General features: G+C 37.8%; 2 protein-coding genes and 1 non-coding gene across 4 annotated transcripts in view; 2 read left to right on the top strand and 1 right to left on the bottom strand.

Annotated features, from left to right (window-relative positions):
* On the bottom strand, nt 1-11,119 carry LOC127456007 (ras-related protein Rab-11A). 2 transcript variants are annotated; one of them, XR_007899774.1, is made up of 6 exons: nt 10,961-11,119; nt 9,055-9,250; nt 4,196-4,389; nt 3,947-4,027; nt 2,603-2,911; nt 1-913 (listed from the first exon to the last, which is right to left on the bottom strand). XR_007899774.1 is itself a non-coding variant. In XM_051724278.1 (5 exons), exons 1-5 carry the CDS (start codon nt 10,998-11,000, stop codon nt 2,775-2,777), a joined length of 648 nt encoding a protein of 215 aa, XP_051580238.1. In that variant the 5' UTR covers nt 11,001-11,119; the 3' UTR covers nt 1-2,774. The 2 variants fall into 2 exon arrangements, 1 of the variants encoding a protein (XP_051580238.1); XM_051724278.1 differs by having other exon boundaries at nt 1-2,911.
* Nucleotides 11,120-16,004: 4,885 nt separating this feature from the next.
* trnaq-cug (transfer RNA glutamine (anticodon CUG)) lies at nt 16,005-16,076 on the top strand. The gene has a single exon. It is a non-coding gene; the product is annotated as a tRNA-Gln (tRNA).
* Nucleotides 16,077-24,372: 8,296 nt separating this feature from the next.
* LOC127455989 (C-myc promoter-binding protein-like) overlaps nt 24,373-27,965 on the top strand; it is a 46,086-nt gene continuing 42,493 nt past the window's right edge. The window contains exon 1 of the mRNA XM_051724241.1: nt 24,373-24,576. The gene's annotated coding sequence lies outside the window, so the exon portion shown is untranslated. The remainder of the gene's footprint in view (nt 24,577-27,965) is intronic.

Raw genomic sequence — 27,965 nt, forward strand, 5'->3', positions numbered from 1 at the left:
TTTTTTGAAATAACTACATATTTTATTTGCTCTTTTAAATTGGAATTACAGTGGACAGAGTAATAGTATATCATAACAATACAAAATAAAATCACAATACAGTGCAGACAAAAGAAATAAGGTGTTTGAGGCAATATGTGAAAGATGTGACAGTCAGAAAAGTAATATCCAGATAATCTTACTAGGTCACACCAGCTATGTGCAGTGCATGGGCAGGTCATAGTTGTGCCATCTGTACCCTAACATCATTGGCACTGGCCTCTGTTAGCACCAGAGACCCCTGCCTCTAAAGAACAGTTATACAATCAGAGTCAGTGTCCTAAACGTGGCAAGCCTCCAAACACTATACAGAAACTGACCCTAGCGCTTGTATATCACGTCTTTTTCTTTTTATGCCAATAAGTAATACAATACCTCAACATGCTGCTTTCATTCTAAGATCTAGATTTTTACCTTATAGGATAGAAGTGACTCGCTGAAAACATGACATGATTCACATGCACCTATGCAGCAATGTTGGTCCATTCTATTCTGTATCATTCTGTAATTACATTACTTGAGTTTGAACACAAGCTACTGCTGGTGGAAGGGCATACAATTCCATCTGGAATGTATTCTGGTACTATTGAGAATTCTCTTGCTGAACTATGTTGTTTTACCTGGGACTACGGTCATTAAAGTCAAAGGGATCGATAACCAAAGTGAAATTAAAGTAAATGACTTATGGGTTGCAGACTAAGATGTTGAGGTGTACATCTGTGGTGACCATTATAAAACATGCAATATAATTTAAGTCATTACTGATATTTTGTCACACTGAATAATTTTTTTTAGACAGCCATTAAGCAAAGATGAGCATCACAGCTTGTGGTAGTTTCCCCATCTGCTGGAATCAGGACAAGACTGTTGTAGGCTAAAACACATAATACATTCATAAATTATCACACTGTGTCTTAACGTTTAGCAGTCCCTTCACTTCGCCACGACGATTAAAGGCTACTAACTGAATTCAAGTGACTACCACAGAATAAATACAAGTTACAGGTCTTAAGATCATAAACTGTAGTGCGGTTAGTCAAATAGGAAATATTTTACAATCAGTGCAATAACAGAAAGTATCCAGTCTATTCCCTAGAGTGCTCTTGTGTGATGTGGTTGTCAGTTGGGCAGTTGGTTTTTTTCCTGTTCTTACTTTAACAACAGAGCGTGACCTGCAAAAGTACAATGGGTTTGAGGTGGAGGTGATAAAACAATGTTACATGTGTTTGTATGTTTAGAGGAAGTGACAAGCTAAAATGGTCTCTATTCCCTTGCTTCACACTCAGCAGGTTGTGGTAGTGTTATTTAGTTTCAATTGTGCCCAGGAAGTACTTGTGCCTGTTTGTGGGCATTGAAGTACAAGCAAAAGTTCTTTCACCTCTATTACGCTTTAAACCGCAGAGAAATAATCTTTCCACATTATATCACTTACTGTTTATTAAAAAATGAAATATGCAGTAAAATTTCTAAAATATCTCAGACAATAACAGAGTTTAAAAGGGACAGTTCACCTTACTCCAGTGGAACACAAAAGGAGTTGTTAGGCAGAATGCTAGCATCAATCACCATTCACTTTCATTGTATGGACCAAAGATGCAATGAAAGTGAATGGTGACTGAGGCTAACTTTCCGCCAAACATCTCCTGTTGTGTTCCACAGAAGAAATCAAAGACATACAGGTTTGGAACAATATGAGCATGAGTAAATTACAGAATTTTCATTTTTGGGTGAACTATCCCTTTATGTCAAAGAAAGGGTCAGTTATTACAGCGTAAATATAGCACTGCAGAGCATCATGTGATGAAGGCCTTACTGCACTGGCATGGAAAGCTGTAGAGGTGTTTAAAGCACATGCATGAAAGTGGAAATGTCTCATGTGATGTTCCATCAAGAAAGGCACTAAAACCACTTTTCTACCTCAAGGAGGATGCAAGAGATGCACATGATGGTGCAGTCGCATTAGCTATGGATTGGTCTGAGGCACTGTGCTCTGGATGATTCCAGTGCCACAAGCTTAAAGGAATAGTTCACCTAAAAATGAATATTCTGTCATCATTCATTCACCCTCATGCTGTTCCAAACATGCCTGACTTGCTTTCTTCTCCTCAATAAAGGTTACATGGGACTGAAGCAATATGAGGGTGAATAAATGAAAGAATCTTCATTTTTGGGTGAACTCCACCTTTAAGACCTCTTCTCTTGGACCTGATGGTGAAATAAAGAATGCAGTTCTGCTTTGTAAGTGACTGCAACTTAGCATTACATGCAATGGATACCATACTTGGATATGGCTAAAGGTGAAGTCTGTGGTCTTTGAGCCCTAATCATTGTCTAACATCTATTAACAGAGACGTCATCTTTCTACATCACAACATTAAATACAGCAATACCTCCAATACTGAACGTTTCTCCCCTCCACCCCAGACGCAACAGCAAAAATAGGGCTACTACTAGGGACATACATGAGCAAACTTCATACATTTGCAAATTAAATTATATATTAAGACATTTCAGTGAAGACCGGCAAAAATGATTATTAAAATTCTGCAATATAAAAGCCTACCATGGCAGGAAGAAACAAAACGAGCTTAGTCCAGACTGCAGGTGGTGACCCTTTGAGATTCCAGCTTTTGGAACCAGCCTCTGTGCTCAAGACTAGTTGTGCAGCTGCATCTCAGACCCAAAGCAGTCTTGAAGAGGAGGGGAGGGGGTGTTGCAGGTGGGTGGGGGTGCTGCTAGATGCTCTGGCAACATTGCATCTTTGGTTTGTTCTCAGTAGGCTGCACCTGGATGGACACCACGTTGTTGCTAGGTGACATGTCATTGTCTCGGCGGTCTGACATCTGCTTTTGGGACACAATCCGGTAGATTTCTGCAGGAGAGAGAAAGAGAGAGAGAGAGAATAGAACTAAAACACTGAGCAAAGGTCTAAATAGTTAAGTCTTCCTTATAAAGTCGTACACATATTATTGGTAGTGACAACGATTTACAAACTAATAATGAATACAGACTTTGTGTTGCCATAAAGGCCCACAACCAGTCATAAATAGATGTTAGAGCAAATGTAATTACAGCATTGCCTTTTAAACTTTTGTTTCTGCTCTGCAGATGCCAGGATCTGAACAGAGGAGCAAAAGAAGACAGAAACTTTTTATTGCAGTCACGTAAGGCTAGAGGAACCTACCCAAGCAAGGCAGGGCTTTTGAGGAGTCATTCAGCCACTGGCCAATCATTTACTATCTTTTTTTATTCCCTTTAGACTCCCACATTCTCATTTACTCAAGCCCATTTCAAAGTGTATTTTCCTTATTCACTTTTTCTATGACCATTAAGAAAATAAAAGTTTATTATCCTTAAAGGAATATTCCAGGTTCAATGCAAGTTAAGCTCAATCGACAGCATTTGTGGCATAATGTTGATTACCACAAAAATAATTTCGACTCATCCCTTACTTTTCTCTAAAAAACGCAAAAATCTGGGTTAAAGTGAGGCACTTACAATGGAAGTGACTGGGGCCAATACTCACTGTTTCAAAAGTATAGCCACAAGACTTAAATATGCATGTTTACATGATTTTTACAGTAAATTGTACAATTTTGTTGCCATGACGATGTAGTCAACAAACCCTAAAACGACTGTAAAAATGATATAAACAACTTTACAGCTCAAATAATACACAAGTTTTAACAGAAGAATTAATGTAAGTGCTTTTATAAAATTATAAGCTTCACTAAACCCTCCAAAAATTGGCCCCATTCAGTAAAGTTTTGTGCTAATCAACATTATGCCACAAATGCTGTCGATTGAGCTTAACTTGTATTGAACCCGAAATATTCCTTTAACCTTGCACGGCTGATACGATGTATATATTGAAACATTACTCTGGTCTTCTATGCAAAGCACTTACCAGTCAGGATGGTCTGAAAAGCAGTCTCTACATTGGTGGAATCCAAAGCCGAAGTCTCTAGGAAAGACAGCCCGTTTTTCTCTGCAAACATTGGGAACGTACATTAACAGTTAATAATGTTGAGAAGTACACAAAAGAAACTTAAGCTTACAGAATTCAAGAAGCCCTTGTAAAACACTGGCTATACATTCTTCCTATAATGCATCAGGAGTTCAAGGTCAACTTCTATGTTTTTATTGAGCATCTAACCTGCAAATGCACGTGCTTCATCAGTGGGTACAGCCCGAAGGTGACGCAAGTCACTTTTATTGCCCACGAGCATGATGACAATGTTGCTGTCTGCATGGTCTCTCAGCTCCTTAAGCCAGCGTTCCACATTCTCATAGGTCAAGTGCTTGGCGATGTCATACACTAGAAGCGCCCCAACAGCTCCTCGGTAATATCTTCATATCAACATGTTAAACAAATGGAAAGATAGGAAAACTGGAACCACTTTATATTATTCGTCTTTAACTACTTTGTACTTAAAAGGGATAGTTCACCCAAAAAATAAAATCTGAACACAAAGATTTTTAGGAGAATATCTCAGCTCTTTAGGTCCATACAATGCAAGTGAATGGTGACCAGAACTTTGGTCCAAAATTCACAATAAAGGCAGCATAAAAGTAATCCATATGACTTCATTGGTTAAATCAGTGTCTTCAGTAGCAATATGATAAGCGTGGGAGAGAAACAGATCAATATTTATGTCCTTTTTTACTAGAAATCTTCACTTTCACATTCTTCTTTTGTTTTTGGCGATTCGCATTCTTTGTGCATGTCGCCATCTACTGGGCAGGGTTTTATAGTAAAAAAGGACTTAAATATTGATCTGTTTCTCACTTACACCCATCATATCACTTCTGAAGACATGGATTAACCACTGCAGTCATATGTATTAGTTTTATGCTACCTTTATTGTGATTTTTGGGCTTTCAAAGTTCCAGCCACCATTCACTTGCATTGTATGGACCTACAGAGCTGAGATATTTTTCTAAAAATCTTTATTTGTGTTCAGCAGAAGAAAGAAAGTCATACACACCTGGGATGACGTGAGGGTGAGTAAATGAGAACATTTAATTCTTTGGTGAACTATCCCTTTAAGCAATTGATACAATGTACATATTATACGTGTTGTTGCATTTTACCTACATTTAAAGTACCTGATAACATCTGTAGTTACACTGTTAACCTTACCCCTAACCCTAAACTTACCCATACCTCAACCTCAATAGCAGCAAAAGTGAATCTTGTGAGAATTTAGCAAAACAACTTGTAGTTACACAATAAATACATTGTACTGTATGTATTTTAGGGTGGTTTCATATATAGTCTGTTTAAAATGAACCAAACCCAGTTCAGTTCGAGAACCAAAAAGGGAACCAGCTGCAAATGACCTCAGTGCTTTTGGTGTTCACAATGCAAGTGGACTTAAAGAGGACCAAGCTTAATTTTTGGTCCTTTTTGCATTGACGTGGTCTCAGACCCTTTGTTGTTCATACCACAATTCCTTTAGAACACAGACCCCAGTCACAATTACTGTATGTCATTTGGCTAACAATAAACTGGCACACATATAATTGTGATTATGATGATAAATTGTCACTAAGGTGCATGTGTGCTGACGAATGGGTGCACATTCACCTCAAGTAGTAATGTATATAACTTGGAATCACATAATAGGGCTATATGGTTTCCTTTAAAGCTTTAACAATTGAAAATATTGCACGGGGTAGAATGACATGAAAAATAATATTTTAAATGCTAAAATATTTCCAAATAGGGCTGCAACTAATGATTATTTTGATAATAGATTAATCTAACAATTATTAGACTATTGTGATTGCAACGATTAATCATTAGCTCTTAACTTATTATTCAGCTTGTGCCTGACTTAAAAGGCTGTATTAAATGTGCTTACAATAAAGAGGACAAAATCTCCTTTAAAAATACCTCTAAATGACATTCACTGAATTAAACTTAAGTTTAATTCAGTAAAGAAATTCACTGCAAAAAAAATCCTATTATCAAGTGTTTTAGTCTTGTTTTCCATTTAAAATTGTCTAAAAATCCTTAAAACAAGATACATTTACTCGAGAAGCAACATAAGATATTTAGACTTGCTTTAAGAGAATGTACCTTAAATAAGTGTATTTTGTACATAAGTGTGTTTTTTCACTTGACAAAAATATACTTGTATTCAAAATCTATTCTCTAAAATCAAGTCTAAATATCTTATATGCTGCTTCTCAGGTGAATGCATCTTTTTTTTTTTTTAAAGGATTTTTAGATATTTTAAAATATTTGTATTTTTAATAATATATTCAACATTCTCAGATAAAACATTTATCTTCTGCTGTATAGCTGCTAAAGAAAATGTACGTTGTTTTAAAGGAGTTTTAGATATTTATATTGGAAAACAAGCCTAAACAAAAACAAATCAAAAATGTATTTGTTGCAGTGTATAATGGGGTGAAGACTACCCTCTCTCACCTTTCTGTTTACTTCAATCCATCTTTAACTCACAAAAAAAAAAAAAAAAAAAAAAACTCTCTCGTATGAATAAAGCTGTGTATTGCCAATTTTCTTCGTGATAAGAAATGCACAGTGACACATACATTATGATTGAATAAGTCGCGAGCCATCACGTTCATGGTCTAGCTGCAGCAAGCATGCGCTCTCGAGGGATGAGCGTCCCTGCAACAGAGTGTGCATCAGATGTGTGCAGTTTCAGTCTCTCCCCCTTAGATCGGGACACTTGGCGCAACTCATAAAAGAGGCACTGACCGCACAGAGAAATGCCAGTTTGGAAATTTGTAGTCATTTACATGACCTGCTTCCATTTTATTTGAACTTTAATAAAGCTATAATGCATTAAATATAACTGAATTTAAGATGTAACACCGGGGTGTTTCCTTTAAAGACGCTCGACACGCAAGTTTTGCTTCAGCAGAGCAGCAGCTCCGGCTCTACTTATTCCACAATGAGAGTGCTTCTGTATTTACTTATTTGGTATTTTTGCATTATAATTCTCTCATACTTTGCGATCTACACCACCTGAAGCTGTGAAAGTTTAGTGTGCATCTGGACTATGAGCTGTGTAATTCTTCCTCTCCTCAGTCAGGCACAAACTGCAGTGCTGCTCTCGCGCATCAGAGTTTAATGTGATCTCACGTTACGTTAAATGAGATCAAACGACTATTCGACAATGAAAATTTTTGTCGACAATTTTTTTTATTGTCGACGTTGTCGATAACATAGACTAATCCTTTCAGCCCTATTTCAAATACTTAAAACATGTCCCTCTTTTTAGGTCAACTTTACATTTACACAGTTTATAATATAACCCAGACAACCCAGCCAATTTTATTCTATTTTAATCTATTCTAGTAATACACTAAGCAATAGTAATATATTTCTGTCCTAAATTCTTTACTTTCACATTATGTTAAGGGTCTCCGATTAAACCCACAAACCCTTATTTTGCATGAAAATATGTTTCTCAACAGAAATAAAGTGGGCGTCTCCTCCTGCATGTCATTAACACTGCATATATTAATGAACCTAAATCATCTGCCATTACGCAAACATTAAAGTGAAACGGAGAGCGTTGCTTTCACAATCAAAATAGCTTGTATTTTCGTGGGAATTTGGCGTGAACCTCAGCAAAATGCACACTCATCACAGCGCTCCAAAGCAGTTCATCTTCACATGCTCTTCAGAAGCTGCTCTGACTGCAGCCGGTTTTATATGGAGTGCTCAGATAACAACGCGGTCATGGCAATCATGGTATTTCAATATTCGTTTAAAATTCCATTATTTGGACAGTAAAATGTGAGTGCAATTTAAAGCTCATAATAATCACAGTTAGATAAAATAATCTCGATAAGGCGATTATGTAATGCAGCTGAATGGCAAGCCTCGAGGTACTTATGTCATAACAAAAAGCAAAACGGACTGGTACCTCTTCGCCACATAGCAACAATCAATCGAACCACAAAAGGACCCGCAAACAAACCGTACTGAATTCGGTTGGTTTGTGGGACCTTTTAGGGGGGTCTGAGATCATCTGGGTTGTTCATACACATTATATCACTCCGAGACCGTCCGGAGTGCTCAAACAAACTAGGTGTGAAAATGCCTTTAAATGTTAGTACAATGTTAGTAATTAAAGACACCTAATATAAAGTGAGACCGGCAAACTAAATATTATGTTCAATAAATGCACTTAAAGTCAACATGAAATGAAAATGTACCCCATTTACTTTCTTAATACAAAATAAGTCTTATTGTGCACATGTTATTCCAAATATAAGAGTAAGTCTTCTTAATCTGTTATCAAAATTTATTAATTAACCATTCAACCAATTCCTGATGGATATTTTTTTTTTCCTTATTGAATATCCTGTTTTACTCAAATACATCAGATTACAGAAGTAAAATTGGTTGTGAACTGTATTTCACATTGACTTTAATCTCAACACAGAGTCCAAACAGAACATTATTTTTTTTATCAAATGATTAAGAATGTCAATGAGGGGGGCCTGGGTATCTCAGCAAGTATTGACGCTGACTACCACCTCTGGAGTCCACGAGTTCGAATCCAGTGTGTGCTGAGTGACTCCAGCCAGGTCTCCTAAGCAACCAAATTGGCCCGGTTGCTAGGGAGGGTAGAGTCACATGGGGTAACCTCCACGTGGTCGCGATTAGTGGTTCTCACTCTCAATAGGGTGCATGGTCATTTGTGCGTGGATCGCAGAGAGTAGCATGAGCCTCCACATGCTGTGAGTCTCCACTGTGTCATGCACAATGAGCCACGTGATAAGATGTGCAGACTGACTGTCTCAGAAACGGAGGCAACTGAGACTTGTCCTCCGATTGAGGTGAGTAACTGCGCCACCACGAGGACCTACTTAGTAGTGGGAATTGGGCATTCCAAATTGGGATAAAAAAGGATACATTAAAAAAAAAAATTTTTTTAAAGAATGTCAGTGAGGAATGATTTTAAGAAATTAATTTAACAACAAGATAGTATTCTTTAAAACATATGCAAGAACAGCCAGCCTTACGCTGAAGTGATGGCTCGGTAACGCTCCTGTCCAGCTGTGTCCCAGATCTGAGCCTTCACTGTCTTTCCATCTACCTGAATGCTACGTGTAGCAAACTCCACTCCAATAGTGCTTTTGCTCTCAAGGTTGAATTCATTGCGGGTGAAACGGGACAGCAGGTTACTCTTCCCCACACCAGAGTCTCCAATCAGGACCACTTGAAAATGAAACGCATCATGGTTTTATATCTGACATCAAATCAGCAATATATCATATTATTTGAATAAGCAAGTGATAACAATACAAAATAAAGGAAGAGACCTCTTTAAAATAAGGAAATTATGCAAGTGCTTATGTCACAGCTTGATTTGTGTGTCAAATCACATGAATAGACTGAAATAGACTACTATGTGGGAGAGATGACCATTTTTGGTAACCATTTCTGTGACACAAAACTGGGATAATTTGATCAGCGTATACTTTGAAACAATTGCTGAACACCTAATAGCTAAATACAAGAATATCTCATTTGAAAACACCCACACAACGCTGGGACTAAACCACTAGATTTGAGGTGGTTTTACCAGCACTAGATTCAAGTCAAACATAAATTTCTTAACTGATGATGACAACAGAGCTCACATGGGTGAAAACACACAAAGATATGAAAACAATGTATGGCTAAGATGACTAAATGCAAAAAACAATAAGAAAATAATAATAAAAAAATCACAACTTGTTTCAGGAACTTATTCCAAAAGGGCAAACATTTCACAAATTACTTCATGAAAGAATAAACACTGATAAACACATACTTGTGTAACCGGTCCTATTCGACCCGCTCCGAGCGGGATTCAAACCGGGGTATCCAGCATGGGAGGTGGGCACGCTAACAAGGAGGCTAAAGGCTACAGCCCCTAGTGTCAGTCGCTAGTGCGCCTCTTGAGGCCAGGGGAGTGAGGTTTACATACTGCACAGCTACCTACCAGTTGGCTCCCTTTACACTCACCCGCTCTAAACCTCACTCACATCCGGGTCATGGCACCACTGTAACCGGTCCTACTCGACCTGCTCCGAGCGAGATTCAAACCGGGGTATCCGGCATGGGAGGCAGGAATGTTAACAAGGAGGTTAAAGGCTACAACCCCTAACGTCAGTTGCAAGTGCGCCTCTTGAGGGGAGTGAGGTTTACATACTGCACAGCTACCTATCAGCTGGCTCCTGTTACATTTGCGCAAAGAGAGGTCATATCAACTGACACTGTGTAAACATTATTTTTTTAGCTTAATAGATACTAACAGCAAGCTCATTCGAATAACTGTCATTTTCTGTTTAGTAAACTGTTAAAGACCGAGCTGAACTTCATCTTGGTGATGAAACTGACGTTGCTTTGTTCCTCAAATCGTACACAAAACCGACCAATGTTGACATGAGCACTATCAACGAGCAGACAACGCCATGAAAAACGAAACGAGATGAAATCAACCACACAGTGGGAATGGAGCCAGTTCATCAAAACTTAATATTATTATTGCGCAGATCTGATAATACAGGCGGTTTCCCATTTCCGCCAGCTCCACTCAAACTCCTTCAGCGACAGTACCAGCTAACAGCTTGGCGCTTCAAGGTGTGGTCCTACCTGCGGTGAACGCTGTTTTTATGTACCAACTAAAAACACACGAACATCATAAGTGTGTGGTGTTTGAGTTACATTTCAGTCCAATAAAGCCCGAACCCTCCAAATGATGCCACTCCAGCCACTAAGCAGGAGTTTGTTTGGGTTGTTCTGAGCGAGTTAGCCGGTTAGCTGGCCTTTACAGCTCGAGCGTTTAATAAACAACCATACTACCGTTTCCCGACACATAAAAACACGATCATCAGAGCCGTTTTAACCTATACACTCAAGACTAATGTATTTTATACTCACCTTTAAACAAGTAGTCATATTCGTCGTCTCTCGTCCCCATGTCGATCAAAACAAAGCTCAAACAATGGAAGAATTGAGAAGAAAAGCGGTGCTGACTCGTCCCTGTCTTCTCCGCTGCTGCACTGCAGTGTGTTTGTGATCAGGCTGTAGCCATGCTAACACGACTCCTGAAGTGTTCCGGGTTAGGACTTTTAAAACATGTCATGATAAAAGCCCCCTAGAAGTGTTTAATGTAATTTATTTCATTATATGTTATTAAAAAAATGCACCATTGGTTTGAAGAGAATGTGTCATTTTGCTCAGAATATTAAATGACTGAATGTTTGTGTGCACATGCTTTTTTTTGTTCTACGGGTTTAACCATTAAAGGAATATTCCGGGCTCAATACAAGTTAAGCCCAATCAACAGTATTGTGGGATAATGTTGATTACCAAATAAAAAATAAAAAAATAAATAAAAAGCAAAAATCGAGGTTACGGTGAGGCACTTACAATGGAAGTGAATGGGGCCAATTTTTGGTAATAACTCTTACATTAGTTATTCTGTTAAAACTCATGTATTATTTGAGCTGTAAAGTTGTTTAAACTGTCATTTTTACCGTCGTTTTAGGATGTTAAGGTTTGTTGAGATGACATCTTCATAGCAACAAAGTTGTGAAATTGGCTATAACTTTACACAGAAAAGGTAAGTAAGTGATTTTATCACACTAAAATCATGTTAACACACTTATTGTTTATGTCTTGTGGCTAAACTTCTGAAACAGTGAGTTATTTTAACGTTTACAGATTGGCCCCCATTCACTTCCATTCACTGGAATCCAGATTCTTTTTCTTTTTAAAGAAAAGGAGGGAGAAGTCGAAATACATTTTTGTGGTAATCAACATTATGCCACAAATGCTGTCAACAGAGCTTAACTTGTATTGAACCCGGAATATTCATTTAAAGCATGGGTGTATCACTAAACATTATGGACTCTTTTCAAATATCCGGGTTTGTAACGTGGAAGTAAACGATAGCAGGGTAAACTTGTATGACGGTAAATGGTAGACCAAATATAATTTTTTGTTTACATGTTTGCTTCAACAACAAAAAAATCTGCTATTAAGCTTTCACAGCTTTCCAAAAGTAGAAAACAAATAAAAATAGAGAGCGCTGGATAACAGCAGTCAGAAGAGAGAAAGAGGCCAAATTATATGTCACTTCCTCAGCAGCTGTATTAGAAGGCTCATCACAGCTGTGGGAACTAATGTTCTCACACATTTCTTCTCACATGTTTTTCAAACATATTCCAGTGTTATATAATACAAAGTACAATGTTATAAATTTATTGTAAATAATTGAAAATTTCAAATGATTTTTTTTTTCTAGATTTAAGATGCTAAAGAAGTCGGAAACACATCATCACAATCTGTGAAAAGGGTCCATTACATACCTAGGGTATCAAGAGACCCAACACATACTGTATATCAATCACAAATGGATCTACAAAATACCCAGATAGTGTAAAAGTTTCAAAGCATTTTCAGACAATTTGATCATAATTGAATAGAATATATTCCGATATACTTTGATGTATAATTTTTTTCCATATATGAAAGAGATAATGCAACAATCACAGAACAGGATTCATTATTTTCATACTGAAATTTCATGAGACGCAACTGGCTGCCAAACACATACTGAGCTACACAAAACACATAATCTACACTTAAGTATTTTCTCAGGCATTTGAGACCCAAAGGCCAATAGTCATATCATACTGTTCAAGTGTTGTACTTGCTATAATTTACATCTACGTTGTTTCTTCATCAAATAGCAATGTCAAATGTAAATCAAGTCAATCACTGAAACAACAGCCACCTTGAGTACCAAATAGCATGTATAATATGTATGCAACATACATGGAAAGCATATGGGTATATGTGTATATACCCATATGCATATTTATATATACAGTTGTGCTCAAAAGTTTGCATACCCTGGCAGAAATTGTGAAATTTTGGCATTGATTTTGAAAATATGACTGATCATGCAAAAAACTGTATTTTATTTAAGGATAGTGATCATATGAAGCCATTTATTATCACATAGTTGTTTGGCTCCTTTTAAAATCATAATGGTAACAGAAATCACCCAAATATTAAGCGCTATGTTTGGAGAGGGGTCAGCAAGGCCTATAGTGAAAAGAATACCATCCCCACTGTGAAGCATGGTGGTGGCTCACTGATGTTTTGGGGGGGGCTCTAAAGGCACGGGGAATCTTGTGAAAATTGATGGCAAGATGAATGCAGCATGTTATCAGAAAATACTGGCAGACAGTTTGCATTCTTCTGCACAAAAGCTGCGCATGGGACGCTCTTGGACTTTCCAGCACGACATTGACCCTAAGCACAAGGCCAAGTTGACCCTCCAGTGGTGACAGCAGAAAAAGGTGAAGGTTTTGCAAGTGACCATCACAGTCTCCTGACCTTAATATCATCGAGCCACTCTGGGGAGATCTCAAACGTGCGGTTCATGCAAGACGACCAAAGACTTTGCATGACCTGGAGGCATTTTGCCAAGACGAATGGGCAGCCATACCACCTGCAAGAATTTGGGGCCTTATAGACAACTATTACAAAAATGTATTGTATTATTAGGACCCTTTTGTCACTGTGACATTATTTTCAGGACAATTAATCACATTTTACCCTCCAGTTCTCATTTCTGTAAAACTTTTGACTTTGTCTCTCTCATTATTTTGTACAGACGATTCTTATTACAGCAATAAATTCTGTTGTGCAATGATTTTATATATATATATATATATATATATATTTACAGTTGTGCTCAAAAGTTTGCATACCCTGGTAGAAATTGTGAAATTTTGGCATTGATTTTCAAAATATGACTGATCATGCAAAAAAACTGTCTTTTATTTAAGGATAGTGATCATATGAAGCCATTTATTATCACATAGTTGTTTGGCTCCTTTCTAAATCATAATGATAACAGAAATCACCCAAATGGCCCTGATCAAAAGTTTACACACCCTTGAATGTTTGGCCTTGTTACAGACACACAAGGTGACACACACAGGTTTAAATGGCAATTAAAGGTTAATTTCCCACACATGTGGCTTTTTAAATTGCAATTAGTGTCTGTGTATAAATAGTCAATGAGTTTGTTAGCTCTCACATGGATGCACTGAGCAGGCTAGATACTGAGCCATGGGGAGCAGAAAAGAACTGTCAAAAGACCTGCGTAACAAGGTAATGGAACTTTATAAAGATGGAAAAGGATATAAAAAGATATCCAAAGCCTTGAAAATGCCAGTCAGTACTGTTCAATCACTTATTAAGAAGTGGAAAATTCTGGGATCTCTTGATACCAAGCCAAGGTCAGGTAGACCAAGAAAGATTTCAGCCACAACTGCCAGAAGAATTGTTCAGGATACAAAGAAAACCCCACAGGTAACCTCAGGAGAAATACAGGCTGCTCTGGAAAAAGACGGTGTGGTTGTTTCAAGGAGCACAATACGACGATACTTGAACAAAAATGAGCTGCATGGTCGAGTTGCCAGAAAGAAGCCTTTACTGCGCCAATGCCACAAAAAAGCCCGGTTACAATATGCCCGACAACACCTTGACACGCCTCACAGCTTCTGGCACACTGTAATTTGGAGTGACGAGACCAAAATAGAGCTTTATGGTCACCACCATAAGCGCTATGTTTGGAGAGGGGTCAACAAGGCCTATAGTGAAAAGAATACCATCCCCACTGTGAAGCATGGTGGTGGCTCACTGATGTTTTGGGGGGGTGAGCTCTAAAGGCACGGGGAATCTTGTGAAAATTGATGGCAAGATGAATGCAGCATGTTAAGAGAAAATACTGGCAGACAATTTGCATTCTTCTGCACGAAAGCTGCGCATGGGACGCTCTTGGACTTTCCAGCACGACATTGACCCTAAGCACAAGGCCAAGTTGACCCTCCAGTGGTTACAGCAGAAAAAGGTGAAGGTTTTGCAAGTGACCATCACAGTCTCCTGACCTTAATATCATCGAGCCACTCTGGGGAGATCTCAAACGTGCGGTTCATGCAAGACGACCAAAGACTTTGCATGACCTGGAGGCATTTTGCCAAGACGAATGGGCAGCTAAACCACCTGCAAGAATTTGGGGCCTCATAGACAACTATTCCAAAAGACTGCACGCTGTCATTGATGCTAAAGGAGGCAATACACAGTATTAAGAACTAAGGGTATGCAGACTTTTGAACAGGGGTCATTTCATTTTTTTCTTTGTTGCCATGTTTTGTTTTATGATTGTGCCATTCTGTTATAACCTACAGTTGAATATGAATCCCATAAGAAATAAAAGAAATGTGTTTTGCCTGCTCACTCATGTTTTCTTTAAAAATGGTACATATATTACCAATTCTCCAAGGGTATGCAAACGTTTGAGCACAACTGTATATGTGTGTGTGTGCGTGTGTGCGTGTGCGTGCGTGCGTGTGTGCGTGTGCGTGCGTGCGTGTGTGTGTGGAATCTAAACAGAGAGAGAGAGAGAGAGAGAGAGATAGCAATTTTTGGCTTTTTGTCCCTATTCATGAGAGAAAGGTTGAGGAATACTAAAGAGGTGTGGGCTGGGCATAACTTCAGAAAATGGATGAGGTACAAGGATGGAATGAGGTCAAGGGTCACTAAAAACCTAAGGGCATTGAAGGCACAAATCATGGAGAATTTCAGTTTTGTATGACATATAACATTGCAGTTTCGTGATGCGGGAACAATGCAAGGGAGGGCGACTAGAAGTTGTCCATATATTATGTATCGTTCACATACAGCGAGGGATTGAACCCGCGTTCAGTCGTGTCTTTATTTTGAAATGATGCTTTTAAGAGTGCGTTGCCATGTTTGTCACACTTCCTGGCAATAAAGGTTTGGTAAAATAATGAAACAAGTAACAAAGTGGACACAATTTATTAACAACGATGAAGTAATCGCGAAACACCCTGATTGAGAGACTATTGAGAGACTGTAATTTATCACGTAACTGTAGGGCGGTTCCATGGTGTAATGGTTAGCACTCTGGACTCTGAATCCAGCGATCCGAGTTCAAATCTCGGTGGAACCTGATTTTCTTTAAGCTTTGAATGTGCAGGATGCAGATTTTTTCTTGACATTACATCAATACACAACTGCACAAATAAACGTCTTTCATTTTGGGTCACATTATTAGCTCAAAACTGTAGCATCTGTGACTAACATATTGGAAATAAAAAACATATACAAGATTACATGTTCAGAAATCTGATTACCCTTTACCCGTGGAACATCAGTGACATTCTACCAAGCGTTTTATCTCAAAAATGTTTGTTGATAATAGATTGAAACAAGTATTTCAGTTTATTGCATATGACCACAAGAGTGCACTATTGTATGTATCTTGGCTCACACAGAAAGTCACAAAGACGTCTTGTTGGCATTCTTAAAATGCACAGAATAAGTGATTGCGTGGAAAAACATGGATTTGTCCGACAAGCCAGTCTTTGAATTCACGTTAACATAAAGCTGTACCTTAAAATAAATAGACAACAAGACTGTTCCTGGCAGCGGTGAAGAAAAACCCCAATGAGTCACACTGAGTTAGAACCACTAAATGACGATGCAGACCCCTGTCATATTTAAAATAAAGGTATTTCATTCATATTGAGAGGATAGTTTAAAAACCACTGTACATTTTAAATATAGTCTTAGCTAACAAAAGTATTAACATTCTACATAGTATTTCATGGCCTACTTGGTTGCACAATCTTAGCAACATAAAGCATTAGTCTGAAACCTGTGACTCATAGGCATAACCATATGCATTTCCTGGCAATGCTCTGACCTATTCTAGTGCCAATTTCAGTTCTAGATTCATCTGAGTTTCCCCTGCCTTTTCTTCATTATGTGGAATGCATGCTCTGTTGTATTCATATTGGTGATTGATTTGGCTGGAGAATCTTAGAATTGAACATTTTCCACATCAAAAGTTCATTGATTACCCAAGAAGTTAGGGGTTATGCTACTATTAACAGTTACAGAATAAAAGAGGTAAAAACAGCATTCAAACATTCCTTATTCCAGCATGTTTAATAAATAAAGTATGGGTACCTCCTTTCTTTTTCATATTATTGAGATGAATCTCTCAAGATGTCATGCTGGAGCAATACTGCTCATCTGATGTGGTTTTGAGCAAACTGTAACAAGATTTTGACTAATCAGGGCTGCATTAGTTACAGTATGTATACTCTACCAGGGTCTGCCAGTTATGTATTCTGATAGTTGCTGACTCATCTTTGGCAAGAGTCATCTGCTGGATAGTTGGGGGTTTTCCTTCACTGTATAAAGTGTTCTTATACAATCCACTATGATGGATGTAAAAGGCTATAAAGGCTATATGTCATTACCACCATGCAATATTCTGGATATTTAAGGTGTTTCCCTCTCATATTACTTTGACCTACAGCTGACATACACTGAAATAAATAATTTTGTGGTAAAGTAAATATAGCAGAAAAGATTATGTTTTTTCTACACTGAATAAGTTAAAGTGTTAACTTGAAATATTAAGTAAATTATATCTGTGCTCAATTTTAGCATGTAAAAATGAATGCTCTGGCTTACAAGTAAATATTATTTACGATTGTTTGTTATCTTTACAATACATTATCATGTTTCAGTCCTAAAGTAGGAAACCTTGTCATATTTATTTGCTAATTTTGAGTAAATTTTACTTAACTTTTCAAAGCTGGTGTTCCCAGCATGCACCAGGCTTGAATAATTAATGAGCTTGCATTCAAGTTTATATACACCTGTTTTTATCATTGATTTTGTTGTTACATTTTGTAACTTCTTGTTTTGTGAAGTCTGAAGTTCATTTTCAACTCAAAAATAACTGTTCATGATAATAAATAAATAAAATAAAAAATACCATGTCTAATCATGTTTTGCACACCAAGTGTTGAGGTCTGTGTGTGCAGCTCTGTATTTTCTTTCTGTTGACAGTAATGCATGGTGATGTTGTCTAATAGACTGCACAGCATGCATTAAGCTTCTCTGTGGAAGGCTTCCATATGTCATGTGGTACATGATTAAACATGTGCTTCTAAGGAAAGTTCAAAACATGAAACGTTCATATAAAATGTTGAGTTAAATTTTAGTACGTTTATTAAGGTCCCATGTACATCAGATTTGTAAGTAAAAGTTACTGTATTAACTGAAATGTTTAACCTAAATTTACTCACTCACTTTAATCAATAGTATGTCATGAAGTTAAGTAGATTTTACTTAATTCGATACCATTCGAATTTACTGAGAAAATCTGTGTGCAAAAACATGCGAAATAAAAATTAAATAAATTTTTCGTCATTTTTTTTTTTCAGTGTACATTCTTTAAGAAGTTGTATTCTCATACAGTGTAAAATAAAATGAAAATAAACTGTGTTATATTAGGTTATATTTCTTTTCAGCTTCTCAGACAAGCCTGTTTGAGCTTTCCATAAAGTATAATTCTCATGGCCTGTGCTACTTTTAAGATTGCTCTACTTTTGGAAGTGACAGGTTACTTTAGTATCCTCAAAGTTTCTTCAACTGCTTAAGTACATGTTTGCCTTATGTTGTCTGCACTTAACTAAACAATGGCATCCACATATTCAAGTTCAGGTTTCAAGTTTGAGGTTATTTGTCATTCCAGTCAAACACAAGTACACAGTTCACAGTGGAACAAAAGTACATTCCTCCAGGTCCACATTGTAATTAAAGAGGATACTGAGGTAGAAGTTGTAAACAGAATACAGTGCAAAGCATTTTTGTGCAGTACAGTACAAATAAAAATGTAATTAATTTGCAATTGTATCCCTCTCAGTGCTTATGCAATATAAATACATCAAGATGACATAGCTATGGTGGGATGAAGTAGTACCACTAGTGGGATATGTATATATTCTGTTTCAGACAAATACAATTTGCAGCCTGACAAACATTACTATAGCTAAACAAATGCATGGAGAGTGCTGAGAACCAATCTGCGAAGCTCTGTGAAACTGTGCTGAATACTGACTGGCACTGAATGTCAAGCAATGATTCTGGCAGAGTATTATCAAGAGGACACAATCAAACTCTGTGGTAGGCAGAGACCATCAGTGTCAGCCTTCATGCACTAATCAATTTGTTCAGCTGTTCCTCTCACAAAATGAGCTCAACACCAGTACTGGTTTTGGATCCAAATAAACACAATACAACTGAAAACTGCTCCCTGATGCTTTATTTAGATGTTTACATGCTCTGCAGCTCTTGAAATATTTCAGTATACATGTCACCAGCATAATCCAAATAAACTAACATGCTAGTTATTGGCATCTTCTGGAAATACCGGAGATGCTCACTTTTGTCATTTACTACTCTGCATTTTAGTCTTTTTGGACAGTAACTAAATTAACTTATTAAAGGTGCACTCAGTAACTTTTGCGTTTGTGTCATCTTGGACCTACAGTGACACCTAGTGGTGTGGATGTAGCATAATTCAAAATCAATAGTTTTAGTTATAGATGCCATTGTAGAAATTCACTATACACAGTCAACCATGATTAATTTAATCCAAGAGTGAAAGTGTCAAATAACAGGACAGTTACTGAGATTGAGCGAGTAGTATTCGGTGGGTCGTGTGATTCTAACATATCAGCACCAATGAGCAGACCCTCTCCATGTAGAATAAAACAGCTTTTAAAAGGTTACTGATATGACTGGAGTCTTCATTTCATGTGATTGCTCATTATTTTATACCTAAGTTTCAAAATCAAAAGTCTCAGCAATAAGATAATGCTGTGATGAACTGCAAAATGTCACATTTCTTTTACTGTTTGTAAAATCTTAGAAACACAAATCTCCTCCTCAGTTGAAAAATGTTTACTTTTCACATCAGTCTGCATCGCACTGAATTACCTTTCTTTGGACATTCATGTTCAGTTATGATGGATATTGTGAATAGTATGTTGATATGACCCAAAATTTTGATTAATACAGGCATACGCCAACTGTCTTATTCAGATTTTTAGAAACCAGAATATTGGCATAATCTGGTTATCATAATCAGGTTAATGCTTTCGCATGACGTGTACAGTACATAATCAGAATATGACTAAATTCTGATTAAATGGATATGAAAATGATGTCATCATTTACTCAGCCACCTCATGTGGTACCAAACCCATATGCCTTTTCTTTCTGTCATGAGACACAAAAGGAGATGTTAAGTAGAATGTCAGCCTCAGTCGCCATTCACTTTCTTTGTATGGAAAAATGTGGCATGTAGAACATTCTAACTAAAATCTCCTTTTGTGTGCAATGGAGAAAAGAAAAGTTTGGAACAACATGAGGGTGAGTAAATGATAACCAAATAATAATACTGATAATACTTTTTGGGTGAAATATCCTTTTAATATCTGAATATTAATGTAAGGACTTTCCTAATCAAAGAAGTGGAATAACAGTGCTAAATGCATGGTCAGTGTCAGTGCCGGTCCTAGCATTTTGGGGGCCCTAAGCAAAGATTTGTGTGGGGGCTCCCATCCCTATGTTTGTAACACTACTTAAAATGTCTTTGGCAGTTCCTGGTGGATTGGAGGCCCTAAGCAACTTGCTTAGTTTGCCTATAGGGAGGACCGGCACTGGTCAGAGTCATGGTAAAACACTTGTTGTACAGTACATTGAGTGCAGTAGTTTAAACTCCGGGGCAGACTGACACCATTACGATGTTCACAAGGTGCCATGAAGTTTTACATACCTTGCTTTTGCCAAGATGGCAACTATTTAGGTCTGTTGATGTGTGAGACTGCCATCTGGGTGGCCAGTGGCCTTTGGAATTGCAGAAAGACCGTAACACAAGGGCCTGGACGATGTCCTAATCCTTCTAATGTTTATGGGTTTTCAGAGCCAGCTGGGTGGCCAGACAGCATGCACTTCAGCTAGTTATTTATTTATTTGCATTATTCAGGTAGTAGGTGAAGAAACCTGAAGCACTTTAAAGACTGGTCCTAGTAGTTGTACTCTCTTGGGGCCTTTGCAGCACCATTTGTTCTTTGACCCTTCTAAACAAATACACACACTAGCAGCACATTAACCCACACAGAAGTTCCCAGATTAGGATATGTCTCTGCCATTTAGTATTGTAACACATAGCTACTGTATATACATATAGTTTTTCAAAATCAAACTTATTAAAAAGTCTCCAATTTGGAGAAAATTATACAGTATGTCAATGGCTGCACCAGCACATTTTTATGGGGGGACCTAACATTGTTGTTAGTTGAGGCATATTTTTTTGCTTAACAAACTGAAGTGTTGTACAACCCCAATTCCAAAAAAGTTGGGACAGTCTGAAAAATGCTAATAAAAACAAAAAGGAGTGATTTTTAAATTATATTCACCCTTTGCTATATTGAAACACTACAACTAAACATTATATGATGTTTTTACCTTGTGAATTGCATTGTTTTTTTTTTTTTTAAATGTACAGTAATTTCAAATCAGTTGATTGCAACATGCTCCAAAAAAGTTGAGACAGGGGCAATTTAAGACTAATAACAATTTGACGAGTTGAAATAACAAGGCGATGTGAAACAGGGGATGTTAAACAGGTGAGGCAATTGTGTCATAGTACTTTATACTATATAAGGAGCCTCCAAAATCAGCCTAATCCTTCAAGAGCAAGGATCATTCGAGACTTGTCAATTTGCCAAGAGATGCTTCAGCAAATTATCCAGCACTTTGAGAACAAAGTTCCCCAAAAACAAATTGGAAGGATTTGGGGCATTTCACCCTCTACAGTGCACAATATAGTTAAAAGATTCAAGGAATCTGGTCAAATCTTGGTGCGTAAAGGGCAAGACGAAAATCATTTCTGAATGCGTGTGAACTCTGATCCCTCAGACATCACTGCCTTAAAAAACATCATTCATCTGTAATAGATATCATGAATATGGGCTTGGGATAACTTTAGTAAACCTTTTTTAGTCAACACCACTCGCTGCTGCATCCACAGATGCAAGTTAAGACTTTACTATGCAAAGCAGAAGCCCTACATCAACACTGTCCAGAAGCGCTGCCGACTTCTCTGGGCTCGTTCTCATCTTAGATGGAAAGTAGAACAGAGTAACTGTGTAATTTTTGTCCGAAGAGTCCACATTTTAGAAAGTTTTTGAAAAACACAACCATCGTGTTATCCGGGCCGAGGACAAGGACCATCCAAGCTGTTATTAGCGTCAGGTCCAAAAGCCAGTGTCTGTATGGGCCAGAGGTGTGTCAGTGCCCATGGCATGGGTAATTCGCATACCTGCGAGAACACCATGAATGCAAACAGATATGTAAAAATTTTGGAGAAACATATACTGCCATCCAGCACCGTCTTTTCCAGGAACGTCCCTGCATTTTCCAGCAGGACAACTTCAAACCTCATACTGCCCAGATTACAAGTGCATGGCTGTGTAAGCAGAGAGTGTGGGTGCTAGATTGGCCTGCCTGCAGTCCTGACCTGGCTCCAATTGAGAATGTGTGGTGCATTATGAAGCACACCATACGTTAACGAAGGCCCCATACAATTGTGCAGCTAAAGACCTACATAATGGATGAATGGGGGGAAAATTCCCCATTCTAAACTTAACAAACTTGTGTCTTCAGTGCCCAAATGCTTAAGTGTTATTAGAACAAATGGTGATGTTTCACAGTGGAAAACACTTGACTGTCCCAACTTTTTTGGAGCGTGTTGCAATCATCTGACTTGAAATTACTGTACATACTTTTTAAAAAAAAAAAACAATGAAATTCACAGGTTGAAACATCATATAGAGGGCCTGGGTAGCTCAGCAAGTAAAGACGCTGACAACCACCCCTGGAGTCACAAGTTCAAATTCAGGGCATGCTGAGTGACTCGAGTCAGGCTTCCTAAGAAACCAAATTGGCCCGGTTGCTAGGGAGGGTAGAGTCACATGGGGTAACCTCCTCGTGGTCGCTACAATGTGGTTCACTCTCGGTGGGGCGCATGGTGAGTTGTGCGTGGATGTTGCGGGGAATAGCGTGAAGCCTCCACACGCCTAGGTCTCCGTGGTAATGCATTCAACAAGCCACGTGATAAGATGCGTGGATTGACGGTCTCAGACTCGGAGGCAACTGAGATTCATCCTCCGCCACCCGAATTTAGGCAAGTCGCTACGCCACCACGAGGACTTAGAGCGCATTGGGAATAGGGCATTCCAAAATGCCCTAAATTCCAAAATGGGGACATTATATATATGTATATATATATATATACATATATATAACATATAATGTTTAGTTGTAGTGCTTTCAATATAGCTAAGGGTTAATATAATTTACAAATCACTATTTTTTGTTTTTATTAGCATTTTCCATATTGTGCCAACTTTTTCGGAATTGGGATTGTATTTGCCTTGGTGTGAATTTTAGCTAAGGATTGCGACAGTCTGTCCTCATCAAGACCACCTAGAATGCCATGGAACATCTGAGTCAGTGGGCACAGTTTCAGATGTTGGCAGTTATACCGTTGCATTCAACCAGAGCAAAATATCTGCAAGCTCTCTGTCTGGTGTGACGGCTGCATCATAATTATCAAAGCTCTGCAAGAACATGTAGATGTGGGGGCATTGACTGATTTGGGCAGGGTCAATATAATGGTGATATGGTAGCAAATTGAACTTGTTTTACACAATATCTACTCTGAATTCTGAGTAAATATTTGAAAACCCCAAATGTGCACTGAGGATGTCAGTAGATTTTGGAATGGTAAAATATGTGCCGATTAATAAGCCTGGTCTATCACTAGTAACAATCTATCTCACACTTAAAGCAACACTGTTTAGCACAATGCAGATGGATGCCTAAAACAACACCTTAAAGGGAAATTTCACGCAAAATTTTTAATTCTGTCACCCTTGTGTTGCTCCAAAACTTTATGACTTTCTTCAGTGGAACACAAAAGATGGTAGGCAGTATGTTAATCTCAGTCACCATTTACTTTCATTGCTTTTTTTTTTTTTTCATATCAAAGATGGATCAGAATTTGCTGTCAGCCATACACAATGTTGATTGCAGACCTATTATAAAGCAGGCTATATGAGTTTTTTTTATTAAGGGCTGTTTATTTAAATCAAGATAGCAAGTCCAACACATTTCAATTGTAAATGTTAGTTCAAAAGCATTCTTCCAATAGCTCTCAACATCACAACCTTTATATGGACTTGTCGGGATGCCCCCACATTGAATCACCGACAGTCCCCGGAATGCTCAATGACGTCACAATTTGCTGGCAGTCACGTGTCCGTATGGCAGGTTTAGATAAGCGCTTGCGCGAGTCAGAGCGCATCTCTAAACGCGTATAGAGAAGATGTGGCATAGCCCTCTCTAATCGTGCCTGGGTTATATGGAGGATTATTTATATACGTGATGGAAGAAAATCTATTTGTCTGATGAAAATGGATGGGAATACACAGATGCTTCATCTGTCGCACGATTAATAATCAGAATAACGGTGCGCGTGTCAATGAGTGTATCCTCTGCATCGTCGTCCTGCTGAAACAGTGAGTGTGAATTGCTCATATTTGTTTAATGGTTACGTTTGGTGAACGAACCTTTGTACGTTTACCTTCTATTATTAACACAAAACGCACAATTGCCTGATAAAAAAAAGAAACGATTGATTTGGCGTGTTATGTATTTTATAGTCTATATTTAAAACGGACAGGCGATGGGGCGCCTGCTGTCAGTCATCACGCGACGATAATTGTGCGCTTGTTTTGATTCTGCTCGTGCATTTACACACCAAGCGGTGATAGTCATCAGTTATATTATGATTATGTAAAGTATTACAAATGTATTATTATTAAGGGAATTTTATTATTAAGGCTGTAGAGCGTCGAAATTAAATGTCATGGCCCTTATGATTTATGAGTTACTGTCAGACTGACCCAACCCTGCCTGTCTGGAAGCAATGTCATCTTCATACTTATTTCACAATATTTCACAATTTTAACTGTAACGCTCATGTTTGTCTATTGATATGACTTAACATGCAATGCTTAATTATCACTGCCACCCCTGAAATAGATCTGTATTAGAAGATAGGATCACTTTCATGTCAGTATTGTTGTTGTGATGGATGCAATACTATTTCAGTTGGCTATATATATATATATATATATATATATATATATATATATATATATATATATATATATATATATATATATATCCTATAGCCTCTCTCTCTCTCTCTCTCTGAGAGATATATATTTCAAAATACAGGTTTTAAGATTTCAATTACAAATAAAGAGATTATGGTATTTTGGCTGATGTGTTAATGTGATGCTCTAGTTGTTTCTTAATAGGAACCCGGTTGAGCAATTTTTCTACAGAGATATTTGCGGAAGGATAAGGAAGATTGTTCAAAGCACTCATTCTGAATCCTGCTGGTTTTCCTTTCATTCCTGCATTTAGAATTGGTTGTGATTTATATCTGAATTCAGAGGATTTTGCAATATCAGATTCATAAACATGGGCCTTAGGAAAGCAAGATGATGAAGTGTGATATATAGCCTATCCCTTGTGTATTCATCAAACCTACATTTTTTTTTACGTATACGTCATGGATGATTCATTAGTTTGTGTCTGTTGATTCTTCATTTGTTGTCTCTAGGTGTCTACATCTAACATAGCTTCCTCCATCTTTTCCTGTTCTGTTACATTTCATCATTGCTCAGACCAACTTTAACAATGCATTTGCCAGAGGCTTAAGTGTTGTTTCAGAGTGTCTGTTGTGAAATTTGACTCCTTGTTAATAAGCTTCTCATTCATCTTCTCATCAACATGACTGTTGAAGTCCTGCATTGGACAGAAATTGTTTTGAAACTGCAGATGTTTACAAGAATTTGTTCAGTTTGACATGAGGGAAGTTGTTGTCTGTTCAAGTTGGAAAATATGACATTACGTTTATATGTGTCACCAAACCGAAAAGTTTGAGATACAGGAAAAGACATATAATGTGGACAAAAAATGAGTGCCAGTCCTGTACCTCAGTAAAGCCTTACCGGGAAATAGCTTGCCTGCCTCCTCCTATCCAAAGTATGCAGATGTCTGCTTGTTTCTCGCCATGGTGCAAAGGAATCAAATGTCCGCCCCTGTGTCTTAAGCAGGACCAGATGCTCGGCCAAATGTGCTGCATTAGTTCCCCCTTCTTGTGTTTTCCTCTGCACCTCCCTGCTGTCCCAGGACTGTGTAGTATCAGGAGTCTCTTGGTCCATGGAGCCCACACAGCTATGGGCCCCAGCTCATAGCTCTAACACAGCTGGATGAGAATACGCTCATTTTTATGGGCAATCTATTAAATTGGCTTACCCGCGGGCTCCTATTTGCCAAAGGATGGTAAAAGAAGGGCAAGGCTTATCATATCATAACAGTCGTAAGCATGCTAATAGAATTATTGAAAGATGGTGCCTTGCTTTGTTGTGCTCTGGGTGTTCTGTTGTTCTGTTATTTTAGGATTTTATGTAATGAAGAAAAAGGTTGTTTAATAGACCAGTCTATTGTGTGCTTATCATAGGTAACATCATTTTGTAAATGAAAGATTTCTTTATAATGCGGTGCTTCATTCTGTTGGCATCATTCTGTTGTGTCATGCTTTCAGTTAAAGGGTTAGAAGGTCATTACTTTCTCCCCCTTCTTGTCGTATTAAACCTGTATATCTTTCTTCCATGGAACACACAAGAAGAAATGAATGTGTACTGAGGCTGCCAGTCCCTAACATTCTGACTAAGAAAGTCATACAGGTTTGGAACAACATGAAGGTGAGTAAATGATAATATAATTATAATTTTTGGGTGAACTGTTTATTTAAGATGGGAACTGTCCAGTCATTTAAATGGAAAAAGGAACCATTTAAAAAAAAAAAAAAAATATATATATATATATATATATATATATATATATATATATATATATATATATTAGTCCATTTCTTAGGAACGGTGTGTAGGAAGTCGGTCAGAGATCAGAGGACTTCCTTATTTTTCACTCGGCAGTCAAATCGGATGGCTTAGACACAGACTGTCATTTTCTTTCATGGGTTCTCCATGCCAGAATTTCCACTGCGTAGGACACATGCTGATTTCACTGATGAAAGAGCCATTTCCAATGCACTTCCGGGTGTTTTTGAGTCTCTCTTTGACGTTACCACGGTGTTTCTCAATAAGGGAGTAACATCCTACTAGTTGTCTGAAAAGTGTTTAGTGCAAGAGTGTTTATAATTACATCAGATAGCAATGAAATCTGCTTCAGGATATTCCAACTGTAGTTGGGTTTCCATCCACATATTTTTATGCACATTTGGGATATCGCATAAAAACTGCTGGATGGAAACACCAAGATGTGAATAAAATCTCCAAAATGTAAAAAAAAACAAACAAACAAAAAAAACCGTATAAAACGTATACGCTTTCTTGAGGGGGATGAATTTTTATTCAATAAGAAGAAATGCGCATAAACTATGATTGAAATACATTTACTGAATAAACTCCTATTGAATTTATTAGGAATGCAAGATGTGCATCAAAAAAAGTCATGTGACTGAATAACTGGTTCAGAACTGGACTAACCAGAGGACCAATCATTGCATCTGAAATGTTGCTCTGGTCATGCTGAAATAACAGTGCCCTGAATACAAACTCAAACTATGCCTAAGGTTTATTGACACTTTAGTAAAATATATTATAGATCCGCATGGCAAAGACGTAAGGAAAGAGGAACGCACACACATAGTGCTCCCAGAACTGTGGATGCGTCTCAGTCAGCTCCCTAGTTCAGTAGTCAGGGCACTGATAAGAGAGTCAACCATTTTTAGGGCTGTCTCCATCGCAAAATCATTCCAGGGCCCTGTAATGTTCGCTCCCTAAAAAATCCCACAATCACCATAAAA

Source organism: Myxocyprinus asiaticus, chromosome 18 (assembly GCF_019703515.2).
Source record: "Myxocyprinus asiaticus isolate MX2 ecotype Aquarium Trade chromosome 18, UBuf_Myxa_2, whole genome shotgun sequence".
Taxonomy (NCBI): Eukaryota; Metazoa; Chordata; class Actinopteri; order Cypriniformes; family Catostomidae; genus Myxocyprinus; species Myxocyprinus asiaticus.

Bases quoted from the DNA above. Each gene is read 5' to 3' on its own strand.
- LOC127456007 (XM_051724278.1), bottom strand. From the start codon at position 11,000: ATGGGGACGAGAGACGACGAATATGACTACTTGTTTAAAG. The intron at 4,390-9,054 runs GTAAGGCTGGCT...GTTGATATGAAG, and splicing joins TACCGAGCCATCACTTCAGC to ATATTACCGAGGAGCTGTTG. The intron at 4,028-4,195 runs GTTAGATGCTCA...CAATGTTTGCAG, and splicing joins TGAAGCACGTGCATTTGCAG to AGAAAAACGGGCTGTCTTTC.